The sequence below is a fragment of the Botryllus schlosseri genome, chromosome 1 (assembly GCF_051294905.1).
Source record: "Botryllus schlosseri isolate E-star chromosome 1, Bs_hap1, whole genome shotgun sequence".
Classification (NCBI taxonomy): Eukaryota; Metazoa; Chordata; class Ascidiacea; order Stolidobranchia; family Styelidae; genus Botryllus; species Botryllus schlosseri.
In genome coordinates, this window is record NC_137236.1 from 30,374,002 (window position 1) to 30,389,215 (window position 15,214).

The 15,214-nt window shown below is 39.4% G+C and overlaps 1 protein-coding gene across 4 annotated transcripts in view; it reads right to left on the reverse strand.

Moving 5' to 3' along the window:
- The window catches only part of LOC145447095 (uncharacterized), a 97,900-nt gene that overhangs the window by 73,400 nt on the left and 9,286 nt on the right, over positions 1-15,214 (reverse strand). For all 4 annotated transcript variants that reach the window (XR_013917460.1, XM_080325531.1, XM_080325525.1 and 1 more), the window contains exons 5-12: positions 13,697-13,845; positions 11,194-11,229; positions 10,976-11,134; positions 10,818-10,908; positions 8,151-8,194; positions 4,686-4,778; positions 2,113-2,233; positions 620-721 (exon numbers count right to left, since the gene is read on the reverse strand). Coding sequence is in view for 3 of the 4 variants with exons in the window: in XM_080325531.1 (XP_080181657.1) it covers positions 620-721; positions 2,113-2,233; positions 4,686-4,778; positions 8,151-8,194; positions 10,818-10,908; positions 10,976-11,134; positions 11,194-11,229; positions 13,697-13,845 (795 nt within the window). In the remaining variant the exon portion in view is untranslated. The remainder of the gene's footprint in view (positions 1-619; positions 722-2,112; positions 2,234-4,685; positions 4,779-8,150; positions 8,195-10,817; positions 10,909-10,975; positions 11,135-11,193; positions 11,230-13,696; positions 13,846-15,214) is intronic.

The window sequence follows — 15,214 nt, forward strand, 5'->3', positions numbered from 1 at the left end:
CCCTGCTCTTGCTAACCTTGCAGGGGTAGTGTCACCTTGTATATATTGTTATCGCTGCTGTATTGTGACTTGTATATAATGTAAGTAGTGTTGATGTCTCTTCCCCTAAAAAAGGGAGATGTGGTGTTATGATATGCTTGATTGATCATGCGATGGGTTTCCGGATTGTTTTGATGACAGACAAGCATGTGGTCTGGTGGAATACACTTCGAGTCCGACTTGTAAAAGTATCTGTCTAAGTAGACAGCTAGAAGCTTAGTGATAATACTACATTAGGGTTACCATATTCTAGGATCCGGCAGGGAGGACACTTTTTACAAATCACAAAAGTTAGATTACCGGACTAGAAAACTGCTGATTATAAAATTTTTACGGGAAATTCTCTTTGTGTTGACTAAAAAAAGGTCGTTTTCCTATCCTACTCCCGAAATACCCGCGTTATTTAAAACGTTTTTAGTTCAGCCTGTTAATTGGCTGTCAAATCTATAAAGAAGGGCGAATTCCCAAAATGGAGGACATTTAATCGTCATTGGAGGACGCTTTCGATTCCTAGAGGATGGTGATCCTACTACCCGTGATACCGAAACTTCAAATATAGTGTCTCAAGTCGATGACCAACCTAGAAAAGCAGCCTCTCTCGTCTCCCAGGTTGTCACAGAACGCTACTCCGTCACACAGCGAAGCTCCAGAAACCATTCTTGTTTGATTATTTCGAAGACATCTGAAATTAACGTAAAGGGCGTTGCGAGAATCATATCATCAGTGGATACGTGATCAATATGACGACTTCAGTGACATCTGTCTACGATATCTTAAATTCAACTCCTCATACCAGAAGTCTAAGCAACCGGTACCCGACCCCTAAATTACGTCACGTTATCGAAATATGGGATCATCCTGTATATAAATGACTAGATCTTAAATGGACAGTATCGAAGTTTAATTTTTCTCGAGTAATTTTGACTATATACTTCTATTTAATGGGTTGTCATTTAGGCAAAACTAGACCCAAAGTCCTTACTTTTTCACTTACTTGGAACTATATCTACTTGTACAATGGTAGAAATTATGAACATTACTTCCACTTCTATTGGAGTACCAGCGACTGCTACTTTGACCGCCCCTGATAACTATACCCGCGTAGAAGTCAGAGCAGGTAGCTTGGTATATTAACTATCTTCAAACTATCCCCGATTCCTATTCATGTGCATGGTTGCAAGCTCCTAAGTACCGGCGGTGGGCAGCAACAATATAACAATACTCTCACCCTCAAGAAAATATGAGAAATAGTGTCATCATAGTGTCCTATATGGTGTCGACACAGGCAAATCTCACGCCTCAGTGAAATTGTATCACGTCACAATTTCCATTTGGCTACAGGCAATTTGACGGTCATATTTGACCGGCTTGCCGAGCATTAAATTTGGTAAAACGGGTATCAATCGAAAGCTGACTCTGCACTGATTACGAAAATATAAATTTTATTCCGCTCGTGGCCCTGGAACTCCCACAATCAGCCTCGAATTTTTCTTTGTTATGGAGATTGGTATTGGGACGCAACAATGCTGAACAATGCTGTCTGAAACTTTTTCTCTTGAACTACTCTCTCGTTTCGCCAGACAGCATTGTTGCGTCTCAATGCCAATCTCCATAACAATGAAAAATTCGAGGCTGATTGTGGGAGTTCCAGGGCCACGAGCGGAATAAAATTTATATTTTCGTAATCAGTGCAGAGTCAGCTTTCGATTGATACCCGTTTTACCAAATTTAATGCTCGGCAAGCCGGTCAAAAATGACCGTCAAATTGCCTGTACCCAAATGGAAATTGTGACGTGATACAATTTCACTGAGGCGTGTGATTTGCCTGTGTCGACACCATATAGGACACTATGGTGTCATAGTGGGCAGAAATAGTCTCATGCATAAAAACTTCATTGCCATCAAGTGCAACACATTGGGATAAAGTCTGTAAGAAATTATTAAGATAAGAGACGATTGATCTGTTTTCAAAATGAAATGACAAAATATCACAGTTTGGCAGCGTTCATTATTGTAAGTGGATTCAACTTGAAAGTCATATCCTTACAGGATAAAATAAAGATTCCTACTAACAGTGGTACAAATCGAGCGTTTGAAGTTAGGAAATATTCACAGAAGGTTGCGTTGGTCTCACAGTCACATTCCTCTGAAAAGTAGAAGTTGCATTCCGGTATACCATTGCATCCATTGGCATCTGAGAAAACCACGTATGCGATTCAATCAACGCACAATGAATAAATGTACTCAAGAGTGGTGGTACCACGAATTCACGAGTCCAAATTATATTCTAGCTAGTGGAAAGTTCGACAGCATCCCGAATCCAGAAAAAATGAGCCGAATTATCGCTGGAATGAATGTAGCAGCCGCGAAGAATTCAGCAGAAAAACTAGTTTGACCTAGCAAATGCTCATTCGTTGTTATCAGACAAGTTCAACTTTACACTCGAAAAGCAGCATCTCCATGCAGGGACGTAGCCGCAACAATGAATTGGAGGGGTATTAAATCGGAGCACGGAAGTTACGCGACAAATTCGTCGTAATGTAGCAAAATAAATTCAGTGATTATTGCCTACAGCCCGGAATTGAGGGAGAAGCCGCATCTTTTGCCCTCGTCGAGTATGCTCCACTAATTATATGTCCATACACTACAACGGTGTGGCTCTCAAAAATTTTCAAAAATCAACGCCTTAGTGATTTCTTTGAAGATTCCCGAGCTATCTTAAAATTCATTCGAATAGACATCGCTCCCCAACAACTATGCAGATTCATTTTGGCCGTTCAAATACTTAGTGTAACGCGGGTAAGATAAAGGGATGATATATAGGCCGATCAAACACACACTAAGTGGGTATTAGAGATGTACAAGATCAAGGACTGCATTCTAAGTTTCTAGCGCAAGAAAGTTCAATTTCTGTTGGTATACGTTTGTATACAAACACCATTGCATTGTCGAGGTATAATGAGAATAATATTGACGGCAGGTGCAAAATCTGCTAAACCTTATTCATGATATTCTTGGATGCGGATTTCAACAGCAAACACGGAAACAGGATCAGAATTCTATTTTATCGAGCAGGATCGGATCGGGATCCCGAAAAACCATTATCCGTACATCTCTTGTAGGTATATGGTACAGTTTTTGTAATTAATAATGATTCATATCTCAGCTGAGATATTTCAGTTGCGCAACAGCAGTAGTTTAGGAAAATCGTATAAGCCGCGATGTCCACCACACAATTCCATATTTCGCCTAGGTGTAAATAATTTGCTTCCTTATTTAAAAGCGTGTCTGATAATATGGGGGTGCAGTCGGCCCCAAACAACAATATTATGATGAAGATCATGGGTGCGTCTATAAGAGATAATGTTTCATATTGTCCACCTATCAACTCCTGAACTCTAATATATAGGCAATCCCATGACGCCAATATTAACCGCCACCGAACTTATTACTGTGTTTGCAGAGGTGCATTATGTAAGCAGTTCTTCCCAACCAGTGGATCGCGAAGCTATTACAGGTTGGTCGCGATGAATTTTCAAATGTTGCAGTTTTCTAATCAATTTTACAAATATCCCAGACTCCTTACCGTGTCACGACTATTAAACGAGCAAATACACGTTCTTCGCCTCTAAATAAAATTGTGCTCGAGCCATAAGCGTATCCAGTCACGTTCCCGTGCTCGCAGCAATTCGTAACCCAGATGTGACAGTTAAGGTTGCATTTAAAACAAACGGTGTTTTAAAACACCTTGTTTAAAACATGTTTTAAACAGTCTTTTAAACAAATGCCTTTTAAAAAAGCGAAATTGTTTTTTTTAAACGTCTAATTATGCTACAATTGTGTAAATACGTCCGAAAAAAACCATGTAGTATGAGCCTATATAGACGTTTTACACCAAAAATAGTCGACGTATACGATGTGGGGTGGTTGGAACATGCGCCATCGCCGTCGGTACAACAGTTATAGCAAGTAGATATAGATCATTGGTACGGACTAGGTGTTCAGATGGTGATGACCGTAAAAATGCTGAATAACGATGTAGTCCTGGTTAAAGATATTTTTGGTCTGTTTATGACAATGGTCGGAAGCCCTTTTCGTCAAAGAGCCATATTTACCATATATTTTCAATTGTCAATGCCACCCCGTGACGTCATTGCTAAAAAAACAATAAAAAGACATGTTTTAAACCGGGGTCTTATTTTAAACACGTTTGTTTTAAATTGATTTTTGTATTAAATGCAACCCTAGTGACAGTCAATGTTATTGGAGCGCGAAATTAGACAGTGCACAGTGCATGAGAATTGGAATTCCTCCGTTCCTCGCAAGTCTTAACGTAGTCGATCGGAAAATGTCGCAATCCAACCTGATATGCCGCTATAATCAATAAATTGCCGCGATGGAAGCCACTCAGAACCCATTTGCGTTTGACGTAACACACGAATGTACTGATTGAATATCTGCTTTCTCGTTTATAATCAGCATTGTGCGTTTTATCATGTTCGTTTTCGTTTGATCATATCGCATTGTGGGCCGCACAATGAAACTTGCATTGCAATGGGTCGCCAAGTGAAAAAGGTTGGGGAGCACTGATGTATTGGCTGGTCCTTTTTATATCTTATATAAAACCTGCAATTGTGCAAACTTACATTCTTGATATGCATAAGGACAGGTGTAGTTGTTTCCCTTGCGTTGTGGCTGCGGTAATATTTCAGTCAAGTTTGAAAGCAAAAATTGACCTCCTGAAATACGAAATTTTAATTTAATGAATTAATCTACCTCAGTGGTGCTAAAACTTTTTGATACGCCCCGCCCCTTATCGCAGGCACGGGCTATATACGGCCCTCGGGCCGGATCCGCCCCGCGAAGGGATTTTGAGCGGCCCGCAGAGACTTTATACACGGAAAGTAAAATTCTTATCTGAAAGTATTGACAAATTTTATGCGTCACAGTATGCATCAAGTTTAACAACCTGAGAAAGATGGACATGAAACTACTTACTCTGTACGGGTCTACATACATTTCCGACCTTGAACGTTAACGAGAAAAGGCTGCGTCCCAATAACTGATGTTCACGTGCAGTCTTTACTAACGGTTTATACATACGACATGCAGCCAGAGTTCAAAGAACTCGTTGACAACTTTAACCGACCACAGATGTCTGATTGACTTCAACAGCTATTGTTGATAAATTCATTAGATACTGATTTTGACCTATATGTTTAAAGTTTACATTAAATAAGATTTGCCCTTTGTATAGGTGTACAAACACGCGATTCTGTAGCCTATATATTCTGTAATCCGGCCAGTCAAGTACTTCATTTCCCATATCCGGCCTGCCGACCAAAGAAATTCCCCTCCCCTGCCTTATCGTCAACTCAAAAACGTTATAAAGGTAAACCAGGGTGTATGAAATAAAACCGCATAGTTTCACGACAAAGTTGTTTGGGGACATCAGAAAATCTAGTTCGATATCAGACCACACATAGCAATTAGCAACACCAGGAGGTAAATCGCGCGAATTGAGAACATATTTTTCAGGTGATTGGGTATTTAATCAAGATTGGCATGCGTGTGCATATTTCAGCGTTTTTTATTTTTTCATTCTTCCTTCCATGCCGTTAGAAACTAATTTCGTGGGCCACATAACATTGAAAACTAGCACTTTTCGCGGGCTGCACAATATTTCACTGCAAGTCGTTGATTGCGCGCTTCTGCTATATACATTCCTTGATGAATGCAGAAATTACAATCAAATTATGTTCTGTAAGAGAAGCCTTTATCTGATTACTTTTGGCATCCTACAAAATGTGTCCTAACTGAGCATACGAGGAATGGTTATATACTTTAAACCAGGGATCGCCAACTATAAACGGGTCGCCGGCGACTTTTAAAATGTAGTACAGGCAGCGGGTCGCATGAATTCAACATCGCAATAAAATAGGTCACCCCGTTTAACAATTACGTTTTTAAAACTTTATGTCAGTACAATGTTGCGCAATCCAACATGGACTACTGACATAGTTACCACGAAAGAAATAATTTATTTTCAAGAAAATACAAATACAACAAAAATTATCATGATCACCACTTGCATCATGTTTTGAACTACGAGCTGCGCACCTGATAACACGTTTAAGCGTATAAAGAATCGATGTTGGTGTTTGCAGTACATGGTATTTGCAGTAAAACGAACTCTTCTTAAAGCTTGGTCTTGTGGGGAACAACCAAGTCGTTTTTTAGGCGTCTTGGTCAGAGGTCTCAAACTCAAATGTGCTCGCGGGCCAGTTTTCCAGTTTTGACGACGCCGCGGGCCGCATCATTTATAGGGGTATTCTATGTCTTTCCAAGTAGGCATTATTTAGCGGGAATGAATTGTCCTATTGAAAGTGAGCCGATCCACCAGACTGACAGTAAACATACATCGTCAAAATGTGATTTACTCTTGTATCAATTTAGGCCTGATACGAAAAGAATCATTACATTTGAATAGAATTGTTGTTGTACTCAACTCAACGATTAAGCATAATATATATTAATTATAAGATATAGACACCATATGGACGGACAAACGTATGATGCCATCACAAAAGCTATCGGGTTATAATTTTGCAGCTACTGTGAATATTTTGAATTTAACAGATTGATAATAATGGAGACTGATCTGATATCAAACATTTTTAGGTTGATCATTGCAATTTCAATCCAGGATTCGGGTATACTTCTGATAAGTAGGCTATTAATCTCATGGCCAAATATCTTCAATAATAGGAGCAGTAAAAATATAAATATAATATAAATATATTGATGAATGTGTCCTAGTGATTGAAATGTCGGAGCGCCGAACGGTCCATTGTTGCTACATCGTTGGAGCGTACCACGGTACTATCGGAACCTTAGAGTGACCCTAATAACATGGTTTAGCGACCAAAGATGTAACTAACAGATTGCCAATGGTTGTCATAACTACTTGCTTAGTTAGCGAAATACCAAGCTGCGACCTTCTGATCTATTACTATCCCTCCTGTACGCGACTAGTTTGTTGCGTCCATGGTTCTAACAAATTCACGGTATTCCGAGTCCACTCGCGTCATGTTTTGTCATCGAGTTAACCCGAGTGTGAGTAATTCTAAAAAAGGTCGCGTCCAAGTCCAACTCACAAATTTCAGTCACGAATCGTCTATGGGTCAGGTTTTGTCATCATGAATTGGAAATGTGGCGAAATAGTGAATCATCTACTGCGACAACGTTTGCAATTGATGTGATACTGATGTTTGATTAATAGTTTCAGGCTTTCGGGGCAATGTAAGAGGGAATATTCACTTTATAACCTGAAAATATATATGTGACACTTATATATTGTCAAATTAATAAAAATCTAAAATGTCGTTGCGGGCCGCACAAAATGCTCTGACGGGCCGTATGCGGCCCGCTGGCCGCGTGTTTGAGACCTCTGGTCTTGGTCTTGGCCGTGTCCGGGCCATAACGCGTGACGGAAATATGTCATTCGTATTCGCTAATTTTTCCTCCATGGAATGTTATTGCCATCGCCTAAGCCGTATCACTATCAGCTAGTAAGGAATAGTGATGTTGGGCACAGGAGAATAGCTTATTTTGAACAAAACAAAAAAAATTAAACTGAAATCAATTTCAGCATTTCAAAATGCTTTACTAAGCGTTCGTCCGATATCTCGAATCAGTTCGCGGGCCGCGTGTTGGTGACCCCTGCTTTAAATCAATTTCATTCACATATTTGTACCATATAGATTGAAAGGGTATACTACACATGCTACATGCCTTTATGTGGAAATGGCTAATTTCGCCTATTGGGCCTATATACGGCGTGAAACCAATTAAATAGAAAACTAGAAATTGTGCACAATTTACAAGTTCATTTTGTACAATCCTACATTTACATGTAAAATATCCCAGGTTTGAATATGAGGAATGGATAATTGGTTATAGTGCTTCCATAGACGAAAAGTATGAGGATATGAGACACAGCTATCAAAGTGATCGAACTTTAGATACGAGTATACTATATCCATGTTCGTCAACTTTCAAGTAGCATCACGTTCAGACGCTGGCATTGTATTAAGTATGCTATAACTTACGTTTTCGACAGCCTGTTTCATCTTGGCCGTCCTTGCAGTCAGCACTACGCAACACAAGAACAGTTTAGTTACAGCTCTAGTATCCAACCTTTGACAGTACATATAGTCGGATACAATTTGCTTAAAATACAGCGCATAGTAAGTGACGTGGGTATCCACCACTTTGGATGCATCACTTGTTGGTCTGATCAATATTTTTCGATACATACGTATCGCGAAAAAAGGTTCGTGGATCCAGACTTGGACAACTAGAAAATTTTCAGCTTTTCTGAATTAGATTAGAATTAGAATTAGAGCTCCACAGTTTTTTTTAAAACTAGATTAGAATTAGAATTAGAGCTACACAGTTTTTCCAAATTAGATTAAAATTAGAATTAGAGCTCCACAGTTTTTTTCAAACTAGATTAGAATTAGAATTAGAGCTACACAGTTTTTCCAAATTAGATTAGAATTAGAATTAGAGCTACACAGCTTTTTTCAAATTAGATTAGAATTAGAATTAGAGCTACTATAAGCTTTTTCAAGATTAGATTAGAATTAGAATTAGAGCTACTTAGTTCGCAAAAACTTGGAAATTGAATGAGATTGTATATGGGAAATGAATACAGGAAAATGCAGTTCACATCAAATCACAGTACGTGGTGCAAAAGGCCGTAAGGCGATAAGCGCCACATATTTTTGTTTAACAAACAACAACAACACGTTCGTCAAGAATAGAAAGGGCCTATGTCACATTTCATAGTTCTGAGAAAATTCAATTTAAAGATTCTTCATATTCATTATGGAAAGATCTCAAAGCCTTTTCTGTTATTAGTTCTTTGATCCTTCTCCTTGTCAATCAACTTACTCTGGGAACAAATGTCCATTTTCAAATCAATTGGCATGTCGGGTTTTTCCTCCCCGAGTGTACATAGGCCGTGATTAATTCTCATTAACATACTGGGACAAAGGCCCATTCGACTCAATATTGGGACATAGGCCCATGTGTCAATCCTTTTCAATCCATCTTTTTAGACATTATGATGCCGTATTTTGTGAACAATGACAGTTAACTACTGAAACAAACGTATTTTCGCATTTTTCAACCACAAGTGTTGTAGACAACAGGTACCGAGTTCATTGGAATGTCGCAGTTTTATAGGTCTTGAAATTGAAGCAAGTTCAGCAACCGAAATTGAAGCAAGTTCAGCAACCACCGTTTTTGTTTTATACAAACTTGAAACTGGGAAACGACTAAAATATAGTTGATAACATACATCATGATTTCATTTACAATTTATGGTGAAGACATTTTACCTATTCCTAATAAATCTCCTCACTGTTTCGCCTCAAATGAATATCTCTTCAAGAAGCTGTATCCGTTGTGGCTGCATAAGAGTCTTTGAATGGACTCAAGTTAGCTTGTAATTACTTTTCATGTCATGTTTTATCCTGTTGCCTTCTGCTTTCTGTTTGCTATGCTTGCTATGAGAGTGGAGTATGATAGATTCCTATTGTACGAGGGTGGAAGTCTTCTTATAGCTTCTTTTGCAATCAAAGAAACTATAGCGCAACCGGCATTAATGCTGATAGCTGGTGTTTTGAAGGTTCATTTTTCCTGGAATGATTTTAACTGCTCAGATCAATGAATGTAGTGTGTTCCTAACCCTAGCTAGATTGCTCTTTCTGTAACTGAAAAATTAGATAGCGTTCATTGTTCCACATGAGCTAAAATAAAAATTTCGATTGTCCGTCACAATGCATCAACAATAAAATGGGCCTATGTCCAATTCCTTACTTCAAGCAAGGTGATGGAAAAGGCCTATGTCCAAGAATCTTGGACATAGGCACCTTCTATTCTCAAATGTAATCAAAAGTATTTGGCCTATGTCACATCAAGTCAAGGAACAGGCCCAATATATGAGAAGGTCTCATTGCCATCTGAAAGAGCTGTATCCTTATACCAGAAAAAGAAAAAAATAGTGAAATTATGATAAATGGACATAGGCCTTTTCTATTCTGGGCGAACGAACAGTGCATTCCCATAACCATGAGAATGGTTAACTTCTGTACACCAAGCTTGGCTCGATTTTTACGGTGGGCATCGCCCATGTTATAGTCAGAATGGCGATGTACTAACGTAAAGTTTTAGAAACTAGAATGTTGTTGGCAGACTACAAGCTACTCTAGCAGGCTATATTCGTCATAATATCTACTATGACTGCAAGGTGTAAGTAAGGCGATGGCGGCTTGGCACTGGATTTCCCTGCTCAAGACGAGATTTTCTTCTTAACTCACTGCAATAGTGCAATATGCCTCGGACAAAGAGGCATTTTCAGGAAAACAATAATTAGATTAGAACTAGAATTAGAGAATACGGAGATTTCACAAATTAGATTAGAATTAGAACTAGAGCATAAGGACATTTCACAAATTAGATTAGAATTAGAATTAGAGCATGGAAGCATTTCACAAATTAGATTAGAATTAGATTACTGGCATTTCGCTCTAATTTAGTGAAATTAGACAACTAGAATTATCTAGTTGTCCAAGTCTGCGTGGATCCCCCTTGTTCCTGTTATTAGAACAATAGTGGTCGGTGACACCTCTGAGGTCAGGAATCACGCGGGTAAAGGGAATGATTAGGGCAGACACCTGTCCAAGGTAAGTAAATAAACTGTTACCTACATGTTATCACAAACCATTGACGCAGCAACCGGTATTTTTGTTTCGTTGTATGATGATGGGCAAGAAGGCCCTGATGCTTGCAACATCCCATCTGACAACATCAATGAAGCAATCATTACATTGTTTGTAGCGATAGTATTATCTAACGATCGCCTCACCAATAATCAGCTTGTAACAAATGAGTGGCCTGGTCCTATCTGCACAAAGACACTCGTCGCTAAAATCCGGGCAGTCCACAACTCCGTTACAAACGCTGGTAATTGGTATTACAAAGCCGGGGTTTGACAAACATCGAAAACACTTTTCATCCAGGAAATCTAAATAAAGAAATTGCATATCGTCCTGTCGTCACATCGATTCGACAATTCAGACGCACATTTTTGGTTCGCTCCGCATAAGCATTCATCAACATCTGAAAGAAAAGATATCTTCGTATCTTAGGATGAGGATAAATTAAAAATACGGTAGAGTCTAACCGGTAGACGAATACTGGTTTAGGCCACTAAGTTAGGATATAACTGAGTATTCACTGTGGCATCGCGCATCTCATAAAACAAATGCCTCTAATTGGCTATATTCAATCGTATAAATTGCGGACGTTAGGTGACATGTGCGGGTAAATTTATAGATAATATATCTTCAACTTTATTTACCTATATTCGAGAGAGCTTGTCACCCCCTACCAGGGTTGTAACCAAGTCACAAAGCTTCGAGTCACAAGTCAATCTCACTTTTATAGTTTTGACTCGAGCCAAGTCGAGTCATTTTCAATTCACCACCGAGTCAAGTCCGAATCCAAGTCAGCGAGCAGAGGGGCGAATCCGAGTCATGGTATTGTGACTCGAGTCCGTGTCCAAGTCATTGTGTTGACTGCTCAGTTTCCAGTTAAAATCGTATTAAACCCACTTTTAATACCTCTATGTGGTAATATCGAATGGTTCGCAATTATAATATATTAACTTTCTCACTTTTGGTAGTTTCTGGTCGCATTTTCAAGTAGGCCTACCAGTGCCAATAGACGAAATCTCAATAGTATGGTTACTTTACTATTCTTCGAAATTACAATGAAATGTCGGTCTTGGCCGTCTGAGTCTCGAGTCTATACACAGATCGACTCGAGTCGAGTCATTTTCGTGTTTTGGGAAAATGACTCGAGTCAAGTCGAGTCATCAGAAAATCGTGACTTGAGTCGGACTCGAGTCGAGTCATGACTCGAGTCATTACAACCCCACCCCCTACCCCTCGAAACTATCAATGACCCTAACACAGTATAGTTATCAACTTGTGAATCATGTGGAATTGGTTGTCATGATAATAATAAAAAAAAGCGGGAACGGTGAAAAAACATAATGTGAACAGCATATGCCGTACTACAACATACTTTTTAACAGTATTAGAAAGAACTTTAATTATAACATAATCGGAAACCAACAGAACAGTAATGGAATCTATTCTTATGGTCACATGCAGGCCGTGTTATTTTTGGCATTTCAGGTGCCAGATGCCAAAACTGCCAAAAATAAAAATTTGAAAATGCCAAAAATAAGCAATTTTTGGCATATGCCAAAAATAACACAGCCTGCCAAATAGTGTATTTCTTTCATGGTGTTGTGTTAACATGACTGCGTTACAAGCGAGAAGAGCGTTTGTGAAAGGCAGGTTTCCTAATCTGGGTCCAGCCCACCCATTAGGGGTGAAAGCACAGTGAAATTGAACGGCTGACTGCATTTGGTTTACGTCATACTTTCCATTTGTCCAAAGGAAATTTTACGACCATTTTTGACCGGCTTGTTGAGCGCTAAATTTGATAAAACGGGTATCAATGAGAAGCTGCCGCAGTACTGATTATTGAAATATAAATTATATTCTGCTCATGGAACTGGAACCCCCCAAATCAACCACGATTTGTGCATTGTGATCGAGTTGAACATTGTGACGCAACAAACTGTCTGGCTATTTCTGAGCTGGATAGTCTCGTTTTGCCAGACAGTCTTGTTGCGTCAATGTTTTTAAACAAGCTAACCTTCCCAGGACTCTTCCATGCGAGTTGGTAATATTAAAGCCACTTGAAGTGACAAAAGTCCTCCGAAAATATATCGGTAGACTGAAGGAGAAATGATAGTCGGGCTACTAAATAGAATGTGTTGAGAGACAACACAGGAAACTCCTGGAAAAGGATCGGGAAGAAAATTCTTTCCGCGATGAGATCGATGGCACTGGCGAAGTGATCTCTTTTCATGATGAATGGAAGTCGGTTCGGCCCTTCAAAGATTTTGAAGCTCTGTAACAATCAGCTATTGAGCGTGTTTGTTAGGCTTTTCTTTCTTTTTTTGCTTATTGGCACCGATTCCGATGGATACTGCACATTTTGTGGTTTCGTTTGGTATTATTAACCTATGAAATCGTTAGGTTTTTTCTTCTTATTATTGTTTGTTGGCACTGATTATACGTGGATGCTGCACATTTTGTGGTGTCTTTTGACAAACTAGCCAAATAAAGCGTTTTGTGACTTATTCGAGGCTATAACTATCTATTTAGAGGACGATGCCAAAACTGCCAAAAATAAAAATCGAAAAATGCCAAAAATAAGTTATTTTTGGCAGTTTTGGCATATGCCAAAAATAACACGGCCTGGACTCATATGTGACATGCGGGTCAGAGGTTCATTCATCTGTCATTATGAAACCGCAAAGACGCAAATCTTAATATATTTTGAGTAGAAATCGCACACATTGAGCCATTGAATAATTTCAAATTGAAAGCGGCTTAGGAAATGTTAAAAACCAATGCTAAGGACCGGACGTCACGTTCGAATTTGTACAATGCTTGCCATAGCACATAGTACTGGAACATTCTGGTGTGAATGGTGAATCACCTACCGTTAAGGCAGAAGCTTATCCCATCACATACATATTCCGACGGTTGCAAGCATGAATGCTGGCTCATCGGTGATGACTTCGAAGTACAGACTCTGCCTTCGAGAATCGGCTCAACTCCTGCTGGTACTTTTAGCTCGTCGCTACCATCCCTATATATGAAGGCGAACATGAGTAACTCCATTAGAATAGCAAATAAAAACGAGCGATTCGTTAGAAATTCTATGCGTCTTTGTATTTGGTGATTACAGATTACATTCTAATAAGTCTTCGTTGTGAGGTTTTAACGTATTAAAATCTTTCGGCGCCACGCAGTTGAGACGTGGTTATGTTAGATACGTCTGGCCTGTAAGTCTTTGGTAGTTGTCTTAGTAAAAGCAGGCAGACATGCTTGATGATGCACGGTCATATTGTAGTGCGGACCAGATCGACAAATTCTCTGGTCCGACTGCGATCCTTTTTTTCAATTCTTTGGTCCGGCTCCGATGCGACTCCGGCCGTATCAGGAAAAAGTACTGATCCGGCTCCAATCCGGCTCCAGCAAAAAATCAAAAAGTGCGGCCGGAAGTCCGGCCTAACACGGTACGGTGGTTCCGTGAATTTATAAATATGGCTCGTCTGTTTTCACACTGGCTTGGCGGTTACTTGCGTGTGGTTGGTTGGTAGCTATTTAGTTACAAACTTCATGCTTATTCATAAAGATTCTGGCCTTATCAAAAAAGTACTGATCCGACTCCAATCTGGCTAACGGCCGTATCAGAAAAGGTACTGATCCGGCTCCGATCCGGTCCGGCAAAAAATTGAAAAAATCCGGCCGGATATCCAATCCGGCTCCGGTCCATGCTCCGCAATATCATATTGCCGTACTTAACACTGGCATCAGCTCACAAAACTCGTCTAATCGATGGGTATTGGCTGATTTTATTGCAGTACATTTAGCTGTTGAATTTAGCAGTAAGATATTCAACCGGGGTGTCGTTTTGGCGGACGAACGGTGCCGCGAGATAAAGAGGCAGTGTTCCTTAACCGGTGTTCCTTGGTTCCATTAGCCAGCCTCAGGGATTCCGTGAAGGTCATGACTAGGGCAAGTTTTCGTTGCAGTCAGATCCGTGTAAAGTTGCATTTATTTTTCACAAAATTGCACTAAAAAGTTGCGTTTATGGACAAGTTCCTTGGAATTATTAGGGTATGAGATACTCGAATCGATCTGTATTCAAGAAACTGTAGCAAAGCGCAGTGTTGGCGACTTCAACAAAATCAATAACATGAAAAAATTCACCCAGTGAAAATATTACTTTCGGCGGTCTTGCCTGAATGTAAGTCAAATCATAAATGACCGCAAATTTAAACGACAGTGAAATAGTCAAGCGATCTATTTACATATAGTGCCAAATATTTCCAGCAAAAAGTTAGTTGCATGAAAGAAAGATCTAAAAACTTGAAAAATTTGCATGAAAAATCGAAAAAAGTTGCAAAAGGTTTCGTGAAAAAAATATACCAAAGTTTCAATATAAGAGGATC